This window comes from Hypanus sabinus, chromosome 26 (assembly GCF_030144855.1).
Source record: "Hypanus sabinus isolate sHypSab1 chromosome 26, sHypSab1.hap1, whole genome shotgun sequence".
NCBI classification, from domain to species: domain Eukaryota; kingdom Metazoa; phylum Chordata; class Chondrichthyes; order Myliobatiformes; family Dasyatidae; genus Hypanus; species Hypanus sabinus.
The window spans coordinates 15,496,177-15,520,598 of record NC_082731.1 but is presented as its reverse complement, the minus strand read 5'-3'; the positions used below and the strand labels follow the sequence as shown (position 1 = coordinate 15,520,598).

At 49.9% G+C, this 24,422-nt stretch overlaps 1 protein-coding gene and 1 pseudogene across 1 annotated transcript; one reads left to right on the top strand and one right to left on the bottom strand.

Annotated features, from left to right (window-relative positions):
* Nucleotides 1-1,032: 1,032 nt before the first annotated feature.
* On the bottom strand, nucleotides 1,033-10,402 carry LOC132381613 (zinc finger protein 229-like; annotated as a pseudogene).
* Nucleotides 10,403-15,071: 4,669 nt separating this feature from the next.
* LOC132381599 (zinc finger protein 420-like) lies at nucleotides 15,072-22,293 on the top strand. The gene is made up of 2 exons (XM_059951101.1): nucleotides 15,072-16,503; nucleotides 19,508-22,293. Exon 2 carries the CDS (start codon nucleotides 19,982-19,984, stop codon nucleotides 21,476-21,478), a length of 1,497 nt encoding a protein of 498 aa, XP_059807084.1. The 5' UTR covers nucleotides 15,072-16,503; nucleotides 19,508-19,981; the 3' UTR covers nucleotides 21,479-22,293.
* The last annotated feature ends 2,129 nt before the right edge of the window (nucleotides 22,294-24,422 follow it).

Below are 24,422 nucleotides of genomic sequence, written 5' to 3'. Positions count from 1 at the left end.
GCAGGACTCTGCAGAGAGCGGTGCGGACAGCCCAGTGCATCTGTAGATGTGAATTTTCCACTATTCGGGACATTTACAGTGACAGGTGGATTAAAAAAGGCTCAAAGGATCACTGGGGACCCGAATCACCCCAACCACAAACTGTTCCAGCTGTCACCATCCAGGAAACAGCACCACTGCAGCGGGGTGCTACACGCAGCGCTAAAATAACAACACGGGAGTTGGTAAACTGCAGTCAAAGATAACTTTATTCAAACTAAACAGCCTTGCTTTAAAGCCTCCCTCAACCCGCCCCCCCCCCCCCGTGGGCGCGGGTGCTCCAAAAGACACGTACTCACAAACCCCCGTAGGCTATCTCCCTTAGCCGGAATGGTGGCTAATTGTGAGCCGGTTCGGGTGTGCCAGGAAATGGGTCGCCACATCACAGCATAAAAGCCAGGACCAACAGGCTCCCAGACAGCTTCTTCCACCAGGCCATCAGACTGTATTTTTTTTGGTAATTTATTTTTTATTAAAGTTCATCAGCAAACAAATGTTTCCATAAGATGTATTTCAGACACTGTGTGTGTGTGTGTGTGTGTGTGTGTATATCATATAGTCATATATGCCACAAATCTGCACATAATATTTATGAGGTATATATTTATAGAAGAGAGGAAAGAAAGAACATGCAAAAGGAGAAAACTAACTACAAGTAGGTAGCGATCTTTTTTTTTACAACATGGTCATTGATTTGTGAGAATAAAATCAGACCTCTGGGGTGTTATGTAGTTAAACCACCTTTCCCAGTATGAATCAAATTGTTCCAACTTATGATTAACAGATGCTGTTATTTTCTCCATTTTTTAAATGTCCATTGTAATTTCCATCCATGCGTTTAGGGTTGGGCTCTCCTGTGATAATCATTTCCTGGTAAGAGTCTTTTTACCAGCCACCAGCAATATATTTGTTAAATATTTATCTTTTCAACCATTCTTGACATATATACCCGAAAGAACACTGAGACTATCTATAAGAAGGGTCAGAGCCGTCTCTACTTCCTGAGGAGACTGAGGTCCTTTAACATCTGCCGGATGATGCTGAGGATGTTCTACGAGTCTGTGGTGGCCAGTGTTATCATGTTTGCTGTTGTGTGCTGGGGCAGCAGGCTGAGGGTAGCAGACACCAACAGAATCAACAATCTCATTCATAAGGCCAGTGATGTGGGGGTGGATCTGGACTCTCTAACGGTGGTGTCTGAAAAGAGGATGCTGTCCAAGTTGCATGCCATCCACTCCATAATGTACTGGTTAGGCACAGGAGTACATTCAGCCAGAGACTCATTCCACCGAGATGCAACACTGAGAGTCATAGGAAGTCATTCCTACCTGTGGCCATCAAACTTTACAACTCCTCCCTTGGAGTGTCAGACACCCTGAGTCAATAGGCTGGTCCTGGACTTATTTCCACTTGGCAATATTTACTTATTATTTAATTATTTATGGTCTTATATTGCTATATTTCTTCAGTATTTTTGGTTGGTGCGACTGTAACGAAACCCAATTTCCCTCGGGATCAATAAAGTATGTCTGTCTGTATATATGGTCTTACTTTCTAAGGGTATTTCACATATAAAAAGGTCTTGTAGGGCATCGTGTATCCCACTCCAGTCGTCCAGTGACCGTGGGGGTGTCCACCCACATTCCAAAGGTATTGGTTAATAGGGTACTTGGTCACGTGGGTGAAAATGTGTGGCACCAGCTCAGTGGGCCTGTTCTACGTCTGTCAGTAAAAATAATATTTTCCAGCATTTTATGTGTGTTGCTGTTCATGACAAGGGATATCGAGGCTCTGGTCAGGAGCAAGGAGGTCTGGGTCAGGTACAGGCAGCTGGGATCAAGTGAATAGCTGGAGAGAAGATTGCAGGAGTGGGTTCACAAAGGAAACAAGGAGGGCAAAAATAGCCACAAAAAACAGATTAAGCAGAGATCATGGACGATCCATGGAAGGGAGACAGACACCAAATGCTGGAGGAACTTGGAAGGTCCGGGCATCACCTATGGAGGTGAACAAGTTGTTGTTTTGGGTTGAAGCCTTTCACCGGGACTGGAAAGGAAGGGTGAATGAGGTGGTGAGGAGGGGAAGGAGCTGCCATGATTGTCCCCTTCAAAGGGTCAGCTGGAGATGGACAGACATGGAACATTCATGGCCCTGAGCTGCAGGTATCCCTACCCCACTGGAGGGACATGGCAGTTCGGCGAGGTGGATAAAACTTACTGAGACTGGACACTGAGGGGGGCACCTCCTTCATCCTTATTCAGCGCAGTGGGTCGTGTGAGGACACAGCAGACAGAGTCTGAGGTGTAAGGCACAGAAACAGGCCCTTCAGCCCAACTCATCCATACTGACCCAAACTCATCCACTTTACCAGCGTTTGGTAAACACTGCAATTCGCCGTGGCAAGTCCCGCCCTGGCCTACGTCGCCAAATTGCAGCACTCTGCATTTGGCTTCAGCTCCCCCTGCAGTTCTTGGCCCGTTTTCCGGATTCCGGACCCTGGAACCACAAAACAGGACACTGACAGAGCTCAGCAGGTTGAGCAGCTCCTCTGGACGATGAAGGTTGCTGTTTCCAGTCGAGAGCCTGCATCAGGAAACCCAGGTCACTGACTCATTCCTTCTGCCTCCACCCATGGCGTTGTTCCCTCAGTGGATTGTGCTCCCTGCGCATCATACCACAGGTGAGGGTCATTCAGCCCCTCCAACCTGCCCCAGCAGTAGGCAGAGTCACGGCCATCCATGACTGGGCACCATTTTCTGCCGTCCAACATTCTGCGATCAACTTAACATCAGGACTTCCCGCTGAGATTGACCACCTATTTTTTTTTCAACAAATGCCTCCAAGTGCCATGTTCCCCTCTGTCCTTTCAGCTTGTCCGCATCCCCTCAAAGTCTCTCCACATCCCCCTCAAGCCCGGTTCATTCACACCGAACAGATTTATTTATAATCGATGCAGAATACAAATGTACCTGCAGTTCCAGGGGAAACAACCCAAATGTGTCCAGTGACCAGGGTCCAAACCTGGATGTGATCAACAGCGGCAATAACTGCAGAATCAGTTCCTGCAGTCACTTGTGAACTCACCACGCTCTCAGCAGCTGCAGTGTTTAAATCCCCACGTATGAACCACACATTTAAACAGTCCCTTTAGCGTGAGCTCGTTGGTGTCTCCAGAGGTGAGACGACCGAGTGAAGTTCTTCCCACATTCAGGGCAGGTGAACGGTCTCTCCCCGGTGTGAACTCGCTGGTGAATCAGCAGATCAGCTGAACGAGTGAACCCCTTCCTGCACTCAGAGCAGGTGAAGGGCCTCTCCCCGGTGTGAATTCGCTGGTGTGTCAGTAGCTCTGATGACCGAATGAACCCCTTCCCGCACTCTGAGCAGGTGAACGGCTTCTCCCCGGTGTGAACCTGCCGGTGAGCCAGCAGTTTGGACGACCGGGTGAACCCCTTCCCACACTCCGAGCAGGTGAACAGTCTCTCCCGAGTGTGAATTTGCTGGTGAATTACTAAGTTAGACGACTGACTGAACCCCTTCCCGCACTCGGAGCAGGTGAAGGGCCTCTCCCCGGTGTGAATTCGTTGGTGCGTCCGAAGGCCCGATGACCGAGTGAATCCCCTCCCGCACTCGGAGCAAGTGAACGGGCACTCCCCGGTGTGAATTCGCTGGTGAGTCAGAAGCTCGGACTTTCGAGTGAATCCCTTCCCGCACTCGGAGCAGGTGAACGGCCTCTCCCCAGTGTGAATTCGTTGGTGTGCCAGAAGCTCGTACGACCGCGGGAATGCCTTCCGGCACTCAGAGCAGCTGAACGGCCTCTCCCCGGTGTGAATCTTTTGGTGTGCCAGTAGCTCGAACGACCGATTGAACCCCCTCCCACACTCGGAGCAGCTGAACGGCCTCTCCCCGCTGTGAATTCGCTGGTGTGTCTGAAGGTCGTACGACCGGATGAACCCCCTCCCGCACTCGGAGCAGGTGAACGGCCTCTCCCCGGTGTGAATTCGTTGGTGCATCTGAAGGTTGTACGATCGAGTGAACCCCTTCCCACACTCGGAGCAGGCGAAGGGCCTCTCCCCAGTGTGGACTCGTTTGTGAGTCAGAAGGTTGCAGTACGACTGAACCCCTTCCCGCACTCGGAGCAGGTGTACGGCCTCTCCCCGGTGTGGATTCGCTGGTGCATCTGAAGGACGTACAAACGGGTGAACCCCTTCCCGCACTCCGAGCAAGTGAACGGTCTCTCCCCGGTGTGAATTCGCTGGTGCAGCAGAAGCTCGGATGACCGGGTGAACCCCTTCCCACACTCGGAGCAGGCGAAGGGCCTCTCCCCGGTGTGAATTTGTTGGTGCATTTGGAAGTTGTGCAACAATGAAACCCCTTGCCACACTTGGAGCAGGTGAACAGACTCTCCCTGGTGTATGACGAGCTGTGACGACCACACTGTCGGCAGGTGAACAGAGTGTGCATTCACCGACGTATCACCGCGCGGGAAGACTGAGCAGAGGAATGGCCTCTCCTCCAGTGTCTCGTCAGGTCGGCTGGCTCCACCCACGTGAGGCAGGGTGACGGTGTTCCCCCAGGACCTCAGTGATCGGCCAGTAAAAAGATGACCAAATTACTTTCCTCAAATGGAAACCAGTGGAGTGATCAGTGCCCGCTCCTTCACGGAGCTGAAGAGGTTACGTGGCTTCTCTACAAATTGGTTCAGGATCACACACAAGTGGTTTCTCCCCTCTCCAATGTAGACAGTGTGTCTCCCCAGCTGTGTCACGGTCGGTGCCCTGTAACAGCCCTCACTGCCTGGGGTCTGAAGTGAAACAAACCAGCGTCTCTCCCTCCACGTTCACAGGCCGATGATATTCAGGTGCTGGGGAGCTGAGTGGGGTGTAGATCGGATGTGATATTCCCTCTGAGATACCCAGTCGCAATTCCTCCACCTTTGATGTCCTGTAAAAGGTTACAAAAATCATCAATAAGTACAGGGTAGTGACTCAGAACAGATCACTTTAATCAGCTGTGACTCAGTTGCTGGCTCTCTGACTGACACTGTAATTGTAACACTAAAGAGAACTTTGGATAGGTACATTGATGAGAGGGGTAGGGAGGGCTGTGGTCCAGATAGGGGCGAATGGGTCTGGGCAGAAAACCCAGCTGACATTGACTAGATGGGCTGAAGGGCCTGTTATTGTGCTGTAGTGCTCTATGATTATCCTGCCTCTGGGTCAGGATCAGGGGCTTGAGTCCAGCTCCAGATTTGAGCAGAAGGCAATCAGTTCACACTCAGATCACAGATCACCACATCAAGATTAGAAATCCCTGGACACAAACTTATCAAACTCTCTGCCTGAGATCGCGATGATATCACAGGTGATATCAAAGTACCTTTGGGCCGTACGGGAGCCGAGGAAGATCATCTTTTGCACAGCGAAGTCCTACGTGAAAAGCCAGCCTGGTGATGAACTGGGGATCTGCCGGTTACTGGGGAAACAAACTATTGGCCAGCACAAGGCAAGTCTCCCAGACACTGTCACGGCAACACGGCGCTCCAACATCCGGCACTGTGCTGGCGAACGTGCCGCGCTTAACAGCGAGGCCTGGCTGAGAACGTGAAGAGGGTAAGGGGTACGTGTAGAGGGGGTGGGCGAGGGGTAAGTGTAGACAGGACCAGGGAGAGGATACGTCATTGGGGAAGTGTAGGAGGACAGGGAAGAGGTAGCTAAAATAAGATGCCAGACAGCATGTGGCAACCACAAAGAAGAGGAACCCTGCGACCACAAGACAACGTGTTCGGCAAAGTATTTTCAGCTATATACCTATTTCGAGTGTTTTGCTTGTGTCCATACACATTCCAAGTATTACGCTTGCATCTATGCTTATTCCGAGTATTTCGCGTGCTTAGCTATGCAATAGCCAGTCAATTGATGGATTTGAATCGGTAGCCACATTTGCGAATGTAGTTCCCTGCTTTTGGGACCTTTGTAAACCGACAGATTGGGAGTTGGCTGCATTACGCCCGAAGTGCGTGGGGCTGCGAACTCCTCTCTGAGTAAAAACCGTTTCAGAGGTAATTTCGTGCCTCTGGTGTTTTTCCTCAGCTGAGCAGGTTAATAATTTCAGGTTGACTCGGCCCCTCCACCTGTCCACAGGTAAGAGTGGGGCACCCCGCGCCACAGATGACATCGTAGGAGAGAAGCAAGGAAATTCAACGTTGAAAAGTCCAATGTTTAAACCACATTTATTATCAAGGTATGTATACATCATACAACCTTGACATTTGTCTCCTCACAGGCAGCCGCTGAAGAAATCCAAAAGAACTCATTAAAAGAAAAAGCGCGTCAAACACCCACCGTGCAGAGGGGAAGAAAACAAATCATGCAAAGTAAGCGCATTGCACTCAGAATGGGAGCGAGCCCGGAGCAGGGCCTCGGAACCAGGCAGAACCAGCCCGACTCTCGCCTACATGACGGTAAGCGCCTATATCTCATTAGCAATTTGCAGAGATTGGATCGGATTGTGCAGATTGGAAATAACGACTCCACCCGCTGACCATCAGCTCCTGCGCGCCTCAGGAGTGTGTGCTCAGCCCACAGCTCTACTCTTTCCACACCCATGACTCAAATACCATCTACATATTTACTCATTATACAACCATTGTGGACAGAATTTCGGGTGGTGCAGGAGCGAGATATACCAGCTGATTGAGTGGTGTCAATGCAACTGACGTTGTGTGGAAGGATGTTAAGACCAAAGAGCTGGCTGTAGACTTTAGGAAGGGTAAGACGAAGGAACACATACCAAGTGGAGAGAGCGAACATTTTCCAGTTCCTGGGTGTCAAGATCTCTGAGGATCTAACCTGGTCCCAACATGTCAATGTATTATAAAGAAGGCAAGACAGTGGCTATAGTTCATTAGGAGTTTGAGGTGATTTGGTTTGTCACCTAAAACACTTGTAAACTAACGGGCTGCATCGCGTCTGGTATGGCTGGGGGGGGGGGGGAGTTCACTGCACAGGATGGAAGTAAGCTGCAGAGCATTGTAAGCTCAGTCAGCTCCATCGTGGGCACCAGCCTCCATAGGATCCAGGACATCTTCAAGGAGCGGTGCCTCAAAAAGGCAGCGTCCATCATTAAGGACCCCCACCACCCAGGACGTGTCCTCTTTTCACTGTTACAGTCAGGATGGAGGTAGAGAAGGCTGAAGGCACAAACTCAGTGATTCAGGAACAGCTTTCCCTCTGCAGTCTGATTTCTGAATGGACATTGAACCCATCAACACCACCTCACTACTCTTTTTGCATTACCTATTGAACTGTTTAATATACACACATATTTACTGTAATTCAGTTTTTTTCTGTATTATCATCTATTGCATCGTACTGCTGCTGCGAATTTAACAGATTTCACAACATAAGCCGGTGGTATTAAACTCGATTCTGTAGCCAATTTCTCCAGATGTACTATGGTGAGTATCCCTGGCTGCAACACCATCTAGTAAGGAGGGGCCATTACACAGGACAGAGGGTTGTAACTTCGCCCCCCACTATCGAGGACACCTTCAAGAGGCGGTGCCTCAGAAAAAATGTCATTATCGTTCAGCACTCCCACCAATAGGACCTGCCCACTTCCCGTTGCCACCATCAGAGAGCAGGTACAGAAGCCCGTCTGCACACACACTCAATGTTTTAGGAACAGCTTCTTCCCCTATGCCATCAAATTTTTCAACGCACAATGAACCCATGAACACCACCTCACTATTTTTGCACTAATTTAGTATTTTTACATACTTCTTATTGTACCTAATTTTTTTTTTTACATATTGCACTGTGCCCGAGAAGAGTTTATTTGTCATTCAAGCTGGGAAAGCACCAGATCCTTTTTGGCAGTGTGATATTCATCCCCTTTGATCTCTTACTTCCCTGCACTGACCCCATTTCTTTGGTTCCCTCAATATGGAGTGCAGCCGATGAAGAGGCCCTTCGGCCCACCATGTCTGTGCCGACCGTGATGCTGATCCAAACTAATCCCGTCCACTTGCACAGGACCCATCTGACCCCATTCCCTGCCTTTCACACATCTGTCTAAACGTTCCAATTGTATCTGCTTCCCATCACTTCCCCCAGCAGCCCATTCCAGGTATCTTAACATCTATTGATCTCTGTCTTAAATGTACTCGGGGACTCAACCTCGAGGGTGGATCTTACCGCAGGCTGGGATGGAGACCACACTCATATTCAATATTCCAGAAACCATCTCACCGGGATCTTGATACACTGAGTGGCTACGTTAGTAGGTACACCTGTTCATTAATGGAAATATCTCAAACAGCCAATCATGTGGTAGCACCTCGATGCATAAAAGCACGCAGACAGGGTCAAGAGGTTCTGATGTTGTTTAGCCAAGTGACGGAATGGGGAAGAAAAGTGACTTTGATCATGGAATGGTTGTTGGTGCCCATGGCATCTCAGCAACTGGTGATCTCCTGGGATTTTCACACACAGCAATCTGTAGAGTTTACAGAGAATTGTGTGAATGGCAGGCCTTTGGGCAAAAACACCTTGTTAATGGGAGAGCTGAAGGAAAACGGGCAGACTTGTTCAAGCTCGCAGTAACTGAAATAGCTACACAGTACAACAGGGGTGCACAGAGAGGCACCTCTGAACGCACAGCACATCAACCCTTCAAGTGGATGGGCCACAGCAGCAGAGGGGTACAAACACACACTCAGTGGCTGAATGAGATACAGGAGGTGGCTAATAAAATGGTCACCGACTGTAACTGCAGCGTTATCTATTTAAATCATCTTGCAATACCTTCTATCATCTTAATTGCACATTTACTTTCAGTGAGTCGTGTACAAAGCTCCCACACCCACACTGCTGAATCTGTAGTCATTCACAAAGTAATCCACTGCTCTATTTATCTCAACGAATTGGATGAGCTCACTTCGATCCAGTCAGACTTTTCCATGTGATATTTCATTTGCCCTATTCCCACCCTGCAGGGGTAGCACCTCTGGTGAAGGGGGTTATCATGTCCATTCTGGGGCACCTCACTCACCTCTGCTCTCCAGTGGGCACGGCTCTCATCGCTGGCGTAAAGTATCCGTTTGCCTGCGATAGTGGCCACGCCATCAATACAGAGCTTCGGCAGGCAGGCTGAACCAGATGAGGGCAGCCGACAGGCCTCATACCCCGGAGAGAGAAGGACATGTCTGGCCTAGCATGCAAAGTCAGCCCCAGCGGACTGGGCGGAGGAGATCGAACAGTCAGGAAGGCGGCTTTGTGGAGGGGGAAGGGCACGACCGGGCACAGAAGTCACGGTGATCGCTGCCAACAAGGAAGACTCGTACCACTGAAGCCGGATTTCCGAGGTCGAGAGAACGGATTTGCCTCAGTACCATGGCTTCTCCACTTTAAATTCACTCCCACACAGGTTTCACTGTCATCGTCAGATAGGATGGACAATGAACCAATCTCACCCACACATATCCTGTGCAACAGATAACTTCCAGTACAATATTCTTGTTCCAACACCATCATCCAGTTCTGCACCACCAGTGAATATGGATACAAAGCACTGCGCCCCAAATCATTGATCATGGCTTGTGAACAGCTGGGACCCCTGTATCAATCTTTACAGCTTCCTAACCCGTAAATAAACAATTTATCCCTCATCTTTTTGATCCATTTCTATTATGCAATCCTCAATTAACACCAGTATGATACAGCACAGTAACACGCCTTTCCAGGCCAACCAGCTGGTGCCGCCGAATTACACCCAAGTGACCAATTAACTAACAAAACTGTTCAACTTTGGAAAGTGTGAGGAACAGAAATACCTGGAGGAATCCCACTTAGTACAGGGAAAACATACAAAGTCTTTGCAGGCAGAGGCAGGAATTGAACCCCGGTCACAAGCGCTGAACGTAGATTACCATGTTGTCTTAATTTTGTTTTGTAACGTTGTGTGGCACCTCTCAAAGTCCTTCTGAAAGTGCAAGGTCACTGTCTCTACTCGTTTCTACCCTTCTAGTTACAACACCAACAAAACTAAAAAAAAAATCAAACATCATTTTGTCATAAATCTACAGTTATGATAAGTCATAGAAAAGGCCATTTTACCCAATTACCTTTGAACGATATCCATTAAGTTCACAATAATTTGGTTTTAATCCCCTTCCTCCCCCCTCCCCACCCCCCGGCAATTTTATCTGGATAAAATTTCATTATTTACTAGAAGTGTAATTTCTCTTTACCCGGTCTGAGTTCCAGCTCCAGCCGCTACGTGCTCAGATTTGGGCGTGGAGAGGTCGGCAGGGTTTGGGGAAACTCACCGCCAGTTCCCAATTCGTCCGACTGTGCAATGGCCGCCCCGTTGCCCACAATTCCAAGCGAGCGACAAACCGCTCTACTCCCTCGGCACACAAGCGCCGCCGCGAACATTTCAGGCCGCTGCTCTCGGGCCAGGCGGTGGGGAGGGTTTATCCGCTGCCGTCTCCCTCCCCCGCCGGGAACGCTGCTCGAGGTTGATCTTACCCGCAGCCTGGTGCTCGGCTCCGAGTCGCCGCCGAACATCAGGCGCATGCGCTCTGGGCTTCTGGACAATTCCCTTCGCAAACTCCCTTTTAAAAGCGCCGGTCACTATTTTACAGCTTCCTCGCTGCTTTATGTCCTTTATATTGACACCAAGGCCTTCACATGCCCCCTTCTAGTTTTTCCGTCCATTCTTCTTGGCTACCTTGTAACTCTCTGGAGCCCTGGCTGACCCTTGCTTGCTAAAACTTAACAAAGCTTCTTCTGGACTGGACATCGTTCCTTCACCCTACCGTCCTTTCCCCGCGTCAATGGGCCAAACCCACGCAGGAGCTCCTGCAAGTGTTCCTTAAACCGCGTTTCTGTTGGTTGTTCCCCTGAGCACACCGGGTTCCATTGTGCTCCCAAGTTCCTGCCTCATAGCATCATAAATCCCCCCACCCCCGAAACTCGCAACACCGTGACGCTCGTCCTGCAGACTAGTTTAACCATCACGGGCATCATAACACTATGATACCTAGAATTACCAACGTAGTACAGTGGCCCACCAACCTCCCAACACCCCAAAAGGCCACCGACTGCCCCCCGGAGTAGAGTAGACACTTTCCGGCTGCTGGATGTGACCAGTGATCCCAGACTCATTGGGGATGTGGGTAGCGCACCCCCCGACCATTCACAGCCCAGGTGCCGCCTTTCTGCACGAGCTGGCTGTCCAAGGGCCACCACCCGCCCCGGTCAGTGCATCCCCTCTACGCGAATCGTCTCGCTGGCCAGCGTCTCCAGCTCGGTGGCCATGCTTATCAGTTCCCATGACAAGCCTGACCATTCCACGCTGTCACCCAGAACCGTCCTGCCTCTGTGAAACACCTTTTACTGCCCCGGCCCTCATGGGCAAGGTGCTCTTCCTGGCTATCAGGCGTCCATGGAGTGCTCATCTTCACAGCGTCGACACAGTCATCCCGGGCTCCTGCTCTCAGTCGCCGAGCCTCTCCCGAACTCATCGTACCGCCTGCACCAACACTCCTTCCCCTTCCTTGTTGGCGGAGGAATTACTCTCAAACTAGGGACCTTGGAATTAGCCAAGTTGCGAAATACCAGCCCTTAAAACACTCACTCCACCGGAGTTACTCAGACTCGAGGGCTTTAAGGCCATTCTCATACCATGGGTGAGGTTGGCCCAAATGGATTCCCCCCAAAACAGAATGCCAAAGCCGGAGAGGCTGGACAAGCTCCCCGAGTCCCGCTCTTCGGCATTAACGAGAATCAGTACCAGCAACGCCCCTCCTGCGGCTGGGGTTTGCGCCCTCATATACACAGCTCCGACAGTGTTGGTGTGGGTACTCCGATACCGTCTGTAGGAATGCGCTGTTGAATCTCGTCACCATCGCCTCTGCCGTCAGCATCCACCGCCTCGCCATTGTATAGTGTAGGGAGACTCCCTCCGGGTTAGCCGGCGGGTATTTCGACAGTCTGCTCCCCCCCCCCCCAGTGATGCCGCATGCCGCACATTGCCTGCTCCGCACGCCACAGTCCCCGTGGGTGCTGCAGCCAAACCGGATTCCCCCTCCCAGTCCACCTCTCCCATCTTTGGAAGGTCCGGCACTGCCAAGGGCCCCTCAGCCACCCCTGAAAGGTGCACCCTGGGCCTTCGCTCCTGCAAAATGTCCGCGTGGATCCCACGCGTGGATGACAAGTGCCGCAAACCCCGCAGCGCGCTTTCCTGGTCAGAATGCCGCATAACACCGCCACAGGGCTCCGGAATGTGTGGCCGCCATTGTGAGCACATACCCTTCGTTGTTCCGCGGCGGGCAGAGGCCGGTAAAGTCCACAGGCCATGCCCGACCAACTCCGGTTCATCCCGACCACCCTCTGGCAGATCGGGCCCGAGTCAACAGCCAGCACCACCCCTCGAGGGTCTGCTTGCGTTTTTGCTCCTTTCTCGTGTCTGGAAAACACTGTGGCCATCACAATCTGCGCCGCTCCTTCGGCAGCGGGATTGCACATGTGGCATCTTCGGTTTCCCGAGAGGAGTGGGCGCCTGCGACTGGGCAAGTTCCCAAGAGGGGCGCCCCCAGAAGGGCCGCCTGTGCACACGCCCAGTTCTGCCCGTGCCAGAGAGGCACCCGCGTCGCCACGCCGTTAGCCACTGCCCAGGACCCGGGAGGGGCAGGGTCGCAGCCGCCAACTCATTCAATTGGGTGGATTCCCCTCCTCCCCGCCATCGCCCTTCTGAGTAACAACCCTCCCTGACGCAGGGTGGACCCCTCCGCCAAAGACTGGGGCCACCGTTAAACCAGACTTCTGCTCCGCAGTCAAACCGTGGTGGGGTTTACCCCGCTGTGTGTGGGCGAGGAGCCGATGATGGGGCTCTCAGGGAGAGACGTGACCCGCTCGTGGAGACGGCTCACCCCATCAGGGCCCTTCTCTGTCCTGTGGCAGGCGGCTGGGCACTGCTCTCCCTGTGGGTTACATCGTCAGACTTTACCTACTGCGTGATGAGCAGGTGTGACTGCGGCGCGACTGTGGTCATGCATTTTTTGGTGGAAGAAATGAACGGGCAGACTATTATTTAGATGGGGAGAGAATTCAAAATTGCAGAGATGCAAAGGGACTTGGGAGTCCTTGTGCAGGATACCCTCAAGGTTAACCTCCAGGTTGAGTCGGTGGTGAAGAGGGCGAATGCAATGTTGGCATTCATTTCTAGAGGTATAGAATGTAAGAGCAAGGATGCGATGTTGGGGCTTTATACTCATGAAACCCCATTTGGAATATTCTGTGCAGTTTTGGGCTCTTTATTTTAGAAAGGATTACTGACATTGGAGAGGGTTCAGAGAAGATTCACGAGAATGATTCCAGGAATGAAAGGGTTACTGTATGAGGAACATCTGGCAGCTCTTGGGATGTATTCCCTGGAGTTCAGGAGAATGAGATGGATCTCATAGAAACATTCCGAATGTTAAAAGGCCTGAACAGATTAGATATGGCAAAGTGATTTCCCGTGGTAGGGGATTCTAGGACAAGAGGGCACGAGTTCAGAACTGAAGGACGTCCAATTAGAACAGAGACGCGGAGAAGTTACTTTAGTCAGAGGGTGGTAAATCTGTGCAATTTGTTACCACGAGCAACTGTGGAGGCCGAGTCATTGGGTGTACTTAAGGCAGAGATAGATAGGTTCTTGATTAGCCGGGGCATCAGAGGGTATGGGGAGAAGGCAGGGGAGTGGGGATGACTGGAAAAATTGGATCAGCCCATGATTGAATGGTGGAGCAGACTCGATGGGCTGAATGGCCTACCTCTGCTCCTGTGTCTTATGGACTCAAAGAGTCAAATAGCAGGCCAAAAGCTGCCTCTCGAAGAGGGTGCACTGGGTCGCCGCCTCAGAAAGGGGTTTTGTCCATAACCTCAAGGGAACATGACACCATTTCATCACCTGCCACAGGCTCCACTTAGCTATCCTGGGAGGGGGGGCGGCCCCCCACTCTGTCTAGGGGCCAAGGAGGGGGCTGCTTGGCTCTTTCAAAGGCCACCTGCTGCTCGGGACCCCGTTGGAAGACCGTGTTTGTCCGGGAGACCTGACGGTGCAGCACTGTCAGCTGTGGATGCGCTGACGCCAATACCCCAGGAGCTCCACAAACCCTCGCTTTGTCTGCAGGGATCTACCCCCATGCACGGCTAGAAGGCCACCGCCAAGATTCTCATGTCCTGGTCCGATGGCCTCCTGGGCGGGGACGCGAGCCCCCAACTCCTCCGTTGTAGCCATGTGCAATCTCACTATTGTCTTGTACAGAAGTAACATGCCTTCCAAATTCTGCTATTCACTGACCCAACGGATGAAGGAAAACGTCTTCTTCACCACTGTCTCTCATGGTGTCTCCAATTCCACAGGATCATGTACTTACGTCTCCGCTTTACAATGCTCCCGGCGACCCTGCCATTCAAACGCATGGCCGATCATCGTTTAACTTCCTAGAATATACGATTTCACATGTTTCTGAGTGAACTTCCATTTGCCATTCCTGTCCTGACTTCCCCAGTTCATTCAGATCACCAGAGACTACCTCTGGAGAGTTCATCTGGAGAGTACACCGCCTGTTGTGGTGCCCCCCGAAGCGCAGTAATCGTGAAACCGGCTCTGTCATCCACAGCTTTAATATGCATGACAACCGTCAGAGGGCCCGGCACTGATTCGTGACAAGGCAAATCCGACGGCGGTGTTCATTTCAAGAGACGCAAGGATGTAACGCTTTAGAAAGCACCGGCGAGACCTCACTTAGAGAAAGGGTTTTGAACACACCGAGTTTAAAACAGATCCAAACCTCTTGACATAGATCCACCTGCACACCACCAAGAAACAACCCAGTAGTGCCCAGGAATGGTTAAAACTGGAAGTGAAGAACAGCGGTAATAACAGCCGAATCTTTGTCGTCAGCTGCAAAGCAAACAGAGTTGTACAAGATGATAAGAAGCATAGATCAAAAGGACAAGCAGAGACTTTGCCCAAGGACATCATTTTAATGTGTTTTCTGGAAAGTATAGGGGGATTACAAAGGACATTTCTTTACACTGACAAAGGTGGGTGCTGGAAAACCCTACCAAAGGATTTGGTGGAGGCAGATTCATTAGGGTGATTTAAGAAACTCTTAGATAGGGGCCCCTGGTGGTAGATAACTGGAGGGCTAAGCAGGAGGGAAGGGTTCGAGTTTAGTAGGTTAGAACATTGCACAACATTGTGGATCGGAGGGCGTGCATTGTACTGTAATATCGTATGTTCTGTGTTCATGCAGATAGGATTGGTGTGGAGAGCTATGGTTGGGTTGAGTTAGTCTCCGATCTTGGCGATTTCGTCGCAAACGTTTCGTCACCATACGATGAACCATCATCGGTGACTAGGGAGGCTGCTACTCAAGATGGAGCTGATAAATTTTAACATTTTCTGGAGCTTCTTTTGATCTCTTGTAGTAGCACCTCATCCCCAACCATACTAAACAGTGATTCAGACTGTCAGAATGTTCTCCACACTACATCTATAGAAGTTTTTGAATGTTTTAGGTGACAAACCAAATCTCAAATTCATTCTGAAATATTGCTGCTTAATAGCTGCATCAATATGTTGGGTCAAGGTTAGATCCTCAGAGATCTTGACATCCAGGAACTTGAAACTGCTCACTCTCTCCACTTCTGATCCCTCTGTGAGGATTGGTCTGTGTTCCCTCATCTTACCCTTCCTGAAGTCCACAATCAGCTCTTTTGTCTTAATGACATTGAGTGCAAGTTTGTTGCTGTGGCACCACTCCACTAGTTGGCATATCTCGCTCCTGTACGCCCTCTCATCTCCATATGAGATTCTACTAACAGTGGCTGTATTATCAGCAAATTTATAGATGGTATTTGAGCTATACCTAGCCACACAGTCCTGGGTGCAGAGGGAGTACAGCAGTGGGCTAAGAACATAAGACATTTTGGACTGTATTTTCTACAGACTTTTTAAAAAACCTTTATGTGTGTGTGCGTGTGTCTATATATATACACACACACACATATATATATATATATATATATATATATACACCTTATATCTGCTGGAAGAACTCAGCAGGTTTCAATATCCATAATTGCTTTTCTGTAAGATGCTGCTGATTTGGTTGAGTTGTTCCAGCATACTGTTTCTTGATTTTTATGCATAGGTTGAATCTGCGTTTCCTTTATTATAACAGTCATTCGTTCAACTAGTAATTTCGGCGATCTGAGGCCGGGAACAAGGCATTGTGAAAACATTTAATAATTTCCGTTCATGGCGGCAGTGTTGGACCAGAATTCGCAGCGAACCAGAAAGCGCCCCGCCAGCCGGTGGGAAAAGCCGCCCGCGCATGCGCACACGGCGGCGGCTCTTCCTACGGCCGGACCTGCTGTGCGGAGGCTTCCGGGAGCTTGGCGGCAGGTAGGGCCGAAGCTTGGGGTCTTTGGCTGGGCGGAGGGTCGGTGTGACTTCCAGGAATTTGCGGTCTTCATACTGGGGCAGCCCCCGGCCCCCTGATTCTGCCTGCCCTCCGAATGCGGAGTTTGGGGATAAAACCAGAGAACTGGGATATTCCGTCCTCCAAGTGTGCTCCGCCATTCTATCATGGCTAATTTATTATCCCTCTCAACCCCATTCTCCAATTAACCTTTGATGCCCTAACTAACCAGGAGCCTATCAACTTTCGCTCAGTGACTTCCCTCCCGGGCCGTCCATGGCGATAAATTCCACTCATTCACCACCAAAGGCTTAAGAAATTCCTCCTCTTCACTGTTCTGAATGGACGTCCCTCAGTTCTAAGGCTGAGCCCTCTGGTCGTAGATTCCCCCTCTGTGGAAACATCCTCTGTGCATCCACTCTACCTGGGCATTTCAATATTCCACAGCTTTCTGACCCACCACGTTCTTCTAAACTCCAGCAAGTACTGGCCCGCAGTCATCAAACCCTGCTCATCTGTTAATCATTCTCGTGAACCTCCTCTGGACCCCCTCCAATACAAGCACATTTTTTCCTTAAATAAGGGACCCAAAATTGCTCACGATTTTCCAAACGCTTATAAAGCCTCAGCATTATTTCCCTGCTCTTGTATTCTCGTCCTCAAGAAATGGATGCTAACGTTGCCTTTGCCTTCCTTAAACCAACGACTTAACCTGCAAGTTAACCTTTAAGGAATCTCGCACAAGGACTCCCAACTCCCTTTGCAACTCTGATTTATGAATTTCCTCCCTCTTAAGAAAATGGTATGTCTTTATTCCTTCTACCAAAGTTCATGTTTGTACACTTCCCTACTCTGTATTGCTTCTGTCAATCTGTCTGAATCCTTCTGCATTCTCCCGGCCTCCTCAACAATTCCTCCACCTCTCTTTCTACCTTAAAGCTTGGCACCAAAGCCATCAAATTTGTCACTCAAATCATTGACATACAACATGGAAAGAAGCGGGCCCCCTATGGAACACCATTAGTCACTGGCAGCCAACAAGAAAACCCTTTATCCCAGGGATGTCCAACCTTATTTATGCCATGGACAATATGGTCAAGCAAGGTGTCCATGGACCCCAGGTTGGGAACCCTACTTTTGCCTCCTGCCAGTTAGCGAATCTTCTATCCATGCTAGTATGTTAACCAGTAGTACCATGGGCTGCTCTCCTGTTATGCAGCCTTATGCATGGCCCTTTGTCAAAGGCCTTTCTGAAAACCCAAATAAACAACAACCACTGATTCTTCTTTGTCTAGTCTGTTATTTGTCAGGCAGGACTTTCTTTAAGGAAACCGTACTGACTTGGACCTGTTTTACCGTGTCTCCCAATACCCTGAAGCCCCATCCTTAATAGTGAACTCCACCTTCGTCCCATCCACTGAGTGATCTGAAACCATTCCAGAACTAGTGACTTCTGAAAGATCATCGCTAATGCTTCCACAGTCTCTTCAGCCACCTCTTTCAGAACCCTGCTCTGTGTTCCTTCTGGGGTGTAGTTTATCTACCTTTTCCTTAGTAACAGCAACTACACTCACTCCTTCCCCCTGATACTCTTGAATTTCTGGCACACTGCTAGTGTGAAGACTGACACAAAATACGTATTAAGTTTGTCTGCCTCTCCCGCTTGATTTTCCAGTGGTCCGATATCCACTTTCACCTCTCTTCTGTTAGTCTTAAAAGCTTCCCAATCCTCAACTTACCATTAATTTTTTTGCAATATTATATGCCCTCTCTTTTGCTTTTATGCTGTCTTTGACTTCCCATGTCAACCATGGTTGCCTCGTCCTCACATTAGAATACTACTTTATCTTTGTGATGTATCTATCCTGCGTCTTCTGAATTGCCCCCAGAAACTCCAGCCATTGCTTTTCTGCTGTCATCCCTGCTGGTGTTCCCTTCCAATCAACTTTGGCCAGCTCCTCTCTCACACCTCTGTAATTCCCTTTACTCCACTTTAATATTGATACATCTGACCTCAGCTCTTCCCTCTCCAACTGCAGGGTGAATTCTATCATGTTATGATCCCTTAAGCTCCCTAATCAAATCTGGTTGATTACACAACACCCAATCCAGAACAGCCTTTCCCCTAGTGGGCTCAACCCCAAGCTGCTGTAAAAAGCTATCTTGTAGGCATTCTACAAATCCGCTCTCTTGGGATCGAGCACCGACCTGATTTGCCCAATTTACCTGCAAATTGAAACCCCCCACGACTATCATACATGATATGTCTTCCTTTAATCTCCCGTTGTAATTAATATCCCACATTCTGGCTACTAATTGGAGGCCTGTATATAATTCTTTTTACCCTGGCAGTTTCTTAACTCTACCCACGAGGATTTTACATCTTCCTATCCTGTATCTCCTCTTTCTCAGGATAGCCTTCGGTTAATGGCAACAAAAATGCTGGAAATCTTCAGTAGGATAAGCAGAATTCACGGAAAGAGAAACCAAATGGACATTTCAGGCTGGAACTGGGACAATGTGAAAATGAGTTGGTTTTAAATTGCTGTGAGCATGGGGGAGTCATGATTAGGGTACAGTTGTGGGATGCAAGCATTACTGTGGATATAAACTGTTTAATGAGGCATATTATTTTATAGATTATATGCCTCATTATTAGAAAAACAGGGGCCTATGGGTAACCCTAGGTAAGTTCTAAAGTCAGAATATGCTTGGCACAGCTTTGTGGGCCAAAAGGCCTGTATTGTGCTGTAGGCTTTCTACTCTTCTATAGTTTCTTGAGAAATGTGCCATTTCCAACTTTGCAACAGTTGTTTGGGACTGCAGGTTAGGCTTGATCTTTCTGCTGAAATTTCAAGAGTTCATTCCAAAACATGATGTTCAAATTGATGTTAAGACTCTTGCAATTGGGACAATACTCACAAAAGGAGCTTAAAATTCTCTTTCCTGGAGTTTTATCTTACTGAATTTTCTAACTTCCATTTACAGAGTCCAGAACGAGCAGAGGATCTGTCCATGGGAATCTCATCAGTCACATCAGATCTGCGGTGTCATTTCACCACAGGAGGTGGTTGTCTGTTTAATTTCTGAGAAGAGGTTACAAACCCCAATAAGGCAGTGAGATTTACACTCCTAAGTGATTGACCATAGCCAGAAACGATAGCACACCAACTGAAGCAAGGAGAAATCAAACATGTTGGGTGGGGAAAGCTTTTGATGGTAAGAAATGTTGAAAATTATCTTCAAGCTTATCTCGAGGACTGAGCGACTATTTTCCTGATCAAAGCAAGATATCACTTGTCATTCCCTGGAAAAGAGACCGTTTCCCAATAGCAACTGGAAATTCCGCATCCGTTTTGTGGATGGAATGAAATTCTCTGTTTAACTGTCCCGTTGAAACTCACATTGTTTTGAACGTTGGCAGCCCGGAGGCATCTGCTCCAAGCGCGGGGAGGCTTTGCCATGTCAGCTCACATGGTAGCAATCCAGCCAGTTCACACCAAGGAGAGGCCGTTCACCTGCTCTGAGTGCGGGAAGGGATTCACTCACTCGTCCAAGCTGAAGAGACACCAGCAGGTTCACACCAAGGAGAGGCCGTTCACCTGCCCAGAATGTGGGCAGGGATTTGCCCGTTCATCTGAGCTGCTGGTACACCAGCGAACTCACACAGGGGGGAGTGTGTTCACCTGCTCCGAGTGTGGGAAGGGGTTCACTCACTTATCTAAGCTGAAGAGACACCAGCAAATTCACGCCAAGGACCGGCCGTTCACTTGCTTAAAATGCGGGAAGGGATTCGTCCAGTCTTCCAACCTACTGGCGCACCAGAGAGTTCACAGTGGGGAGAAGCCCTTCACCTGTGCTGAGTGCGGGAGGGGATTCACTTATTCGTCCAAGCTGATGAGGCACCAGCAATTTCACAGCAAGGAGAGGCCGTTCACCTGCTCCGAGTGTGGGAAGGGATTTATTCGGTCGTCTGAGCTGCTAAACCACCAGAGAGTTCACAGTGGGGAGAAGCCGTTCACCTGCTCCGAGTGTGGGAAAGGCTTTAATTACTCATTCAAGCTGATGAGGCACCAGCAAGTTCATAGCAAGGAGAGGTTGTTCACTTGCTTGGAGTGCGGTAAGGGATTTATTCGGTCGTCTGACCTCCTGCTGCACCAGCGAGTTCACACGGGGGAGAAGCCGTTCACTTGTTCCGAGTGTGGGAAGCGGTTCACGCGGTCGTACAGCCTGACGAGACACCGGCAAGTTCACACTGGGGAGAGGCCTTTCGTTTGCTTAGAGTGTGGGAAGGGATTCACGGAGTCATCTCAGTTGCTGGTACACCAGGTGTCTCACACCGGGGAGAGGGCCTTCACCTGCCTGGAGTGCGGGAAAAGGTTCGTTCACTCGTCCCACTTGCTGACCCACCAGCGGATTCACACCGGGGAGAGGCCGTTCACCTGCCCGGTGTGCGGGAAGGGCTTCACTTGGTCGTCGCACCTGCAGATACACCAGCGAGTTCACACCGGGGAGAGACCTTTCACTTGTCTGGAGTGTGGGAAGGGGTTCATCCACTCATCCCACCTGCTGACCCATCAGAGAGTTCACACTGGAGAGCGGCCTTACACTTGTGCCGAGTGTGGGAAGGGGTTCACACAGTCCTCGTACCTAGTCAATCATCAGCGTGTCCACACTGGAGAGAGGCCATTTACTTGCTCCAAGTGTGGGAAGGGGTTCAAGCAGCTCTCCAATTTGCTGACGCATCAGATCGTTCACACCGGAGAGAAGCTGTTCGCCTGCTCCGAGTGCGGGAAGGAATTCACTCGATCGGCCTACCTTGTGACGCACCAGCGAGTTCACACCGGGGAGAGGCCGTTCACCTGCTCCGAGTGCGGGAAGAGATTCATTCAGTCATCCCACCTGCTGAAGCATCAGCGAGTTCATCTGGGGAAAAAGCTTGAACACTCCGAACACTGAACACTTACCTGGGATAGCTTCTGAAAGGAAGGGAACGTCACAAGGGACTGCTGGTATTGGATTCTGTGGTATTGGAGTCTTGTTCCTGGTACCTAGGGTTGAACCACGGCCATCAGGCACAGCTGTAGTTTCTATCTTCAGTTGTCAGCAACTTGTAAAACTGCAGACTTGTGAAATTCTGCAGATGCTGGAAATCCAAATCAGCAGACACAAGATGCCGGAGGAACTCAGCAGGTCAGGCAGCATCTCTGAAAGTGGATAAACAGTCAATGCTTCAGGCTGAGACCCTTCTTCGGGAGAAGATGCCAGAATAAAAAGACGTTGGGAAGGGAGGGAGGACAGGCTGGAAGGTGATGGGTGAAGCCAGGTGTTAGGAGAGGGCTGAGAAGAAGGAATCAGAGTGAGGAGAGTGGACCGTAAGAGGAAGGGAAGGTGGAGGGGACGTGGGGGAGGTGAGAGGCCACAATGGCAAATAGAAGAGGGGAACCGGAGGGGGAAGGGAAAAAGAGAAATCGATATTGATGCCATCAGCTTGGAGGGGACCTGGATGGAATACAAGGTGCTGTTGCACCCTGAGGATGGTCTCCTAGCACGTGTCGAATGGGAATGTTTGACCACTGGGGAAACTCCACTTTTGGCAGACGGAGCAGAGGTCCTCGACAAAGTGGCACCCCAAATTACGACGGGTCTCTGGGTACGGATGTTCACTGGTGAAGTGTCACCTCACCTGGAAAGTCTGATTGGAGCCCTGAATGAAGATGAGGGAGGAGATGAATGGGCAGGTGTAGCGTTCTGGTTGCTTGCAGGGGTAAGTGCCGGGAGGGGTACTGGGGGGTGGGGGGGGTGGTGGACAAGGGAGTAACAGAGGGAGTGATCCCTGGGGAAAGCAGGGAGGGGGAAAATAAAGATATGTTTGGTGATAGGATCCCAATGGCGGTGGATGTTAACTAGCCTGGAATTTAATATTCTGGATCTGTCAGAAATAAATCAATTCAGTGTTATACTCTCAGTCTCGGGTTCTTAATGTACTGCAGATGTACAGGAGAAAGAGAATAACATTTGTACGGTTGCTTAGTACCAAAATGCTATGAAGTTGCTGATAAACAACCTTCTCAAAGGTTTCAGTTAAGCATGGTCAGTTTGATTATTGGCCTGGAGTTATTAATTACTGAGGCATCTAGGTCGTTCTTTTGTAAAAGAGGCTCTATATCTGCCGCTTTCGGGGCTTTTCGGGAAGCAGCCTGATAGAAGAGAAGTCTCGACTATTTCGCAGAGAGTCTGGCACCATGCAACGAAGAACATTTTTCAAAAAAGGTTGCAGGGTAACAGGGAACTGGAGGGGCATTTGGGCTATAGCACAATTTTTACCAAAGTTTTACAGTCAACAGGTTTGGATTGTGTCATCTTAACTAAATCAGTTCTCGGGGTTGACTTCTGACCTGATGCCAGAGACACTGTCCAACGTTCTGAATTCTGGCAGTGAAAAAGATCGCAAGGTCATTCCATGACTTTCTAAGTAGAAGTTGGTGCTAGCGGTCCTGGAGGATGTGTGAGCCTGTGAACTGTAGCATTGTTTATGATATTGAGAAGAAGGTGTGAATGACAGACCAGTCACCACACAAATATCAGGATGAGTCGAGCGCTGACCCAGGGGAATGATGGAGGTTTGAAAGGGCAGTGATGAGGGTTTCGGAGAGAGTTCCCAGGGACTGATTCTGGGAGCCGTCAAATCTGGAGGGTTGGTGGTGTGGGGCAGTGTTACGGGCAGAGAGTGGAACACGGAAGTGATCGGGGAAGGGGTGGTTGTGAAGAACTGCTGGGAGTTTGTTGGTGGAGAGGGACAGAGGGAGAAGCAGGTCGTGAACTTGGGGAGGAGAGAAAAGAGAGCAGTGATACAGGCTGAGATTACTAAGGATGAAACCCCAGGTTTATCAGCTCTGTCCCCACCTGCACACCTCGTCTTCTTCCCCTCTGTCGCATTTGTTTCCACCACCACCCCCATTCTGGGCCCCCACCACTCTGTAAATAACAGACCTCACACCTCTGCTTTGAACTGGACCCATTACACCTTAAATGTACGTCCTCTACCATTAGACAATTTGACCCTGGAACAGAGCCACTGGCTGTCTCGTCTGTCTATGTAAGACACAGTCTTTGGGTCTGCTGTCGGCCTTCACAGTGGCCTCTGCAGACCTATCTTTCCTGTGCAATGTAGACTGACTGGGAGGCTGGTGCCAGTGTGGGCTGTTTCTGATCTCGCAGAGCTCTGCACTGTGGTCAACATTAGAGTCTCTGGTTAATAGCCACTGGGACTGCTCACTTAATTTACCCGGGGAAAGTGAACCAGTTGGGCTTCACCATGATCCACTGATAAGTTAATTTTCCAAACTTCGCAACCTGCCTTTCGTTCCTTCTGTCCTGCCCCCTCTTCCGGCTCCAAATATATTTAACTGCATCTCAGCAAGGAAAGGAATTTCAAACCAAACAAGATTCTGAGTGCGGTCAAGGGCTCGACTGGGCACCTAGGCAGCTGAGACACCGGAACAGTCACACCAGGGAGAAACAGTGGAAATTGGGGACTGTGGGAAGGGATTCGATTACCCGTGCCTTCTGGAAATTCATTACCGCGGTCACACCGGGGAGAGGCCGTTTACCTGCCCTGTGTGTGGGGAAAGAGGCCCTCATTCCAACTTGAGGAACCGTTAATACATTCACACTGGGGAGAGGTCACACAGCAGCTTGGTAACTGGGGAAGAATTCCCTCATTCCTCATGCTTGACGATGCATCAGTTATGTTAACACCGTGCAGAGCTCGTACATCTGCCCATCGTGTGGGAAATAACCTCTCAGGCAACCGGCTGGAGGCACCACGAGTGAGCACACTCTGGGGGAGAGGCTGTGAGAGGAAGGGGTGCAGCCGCACACCAAGCTTGAAGGGACACAG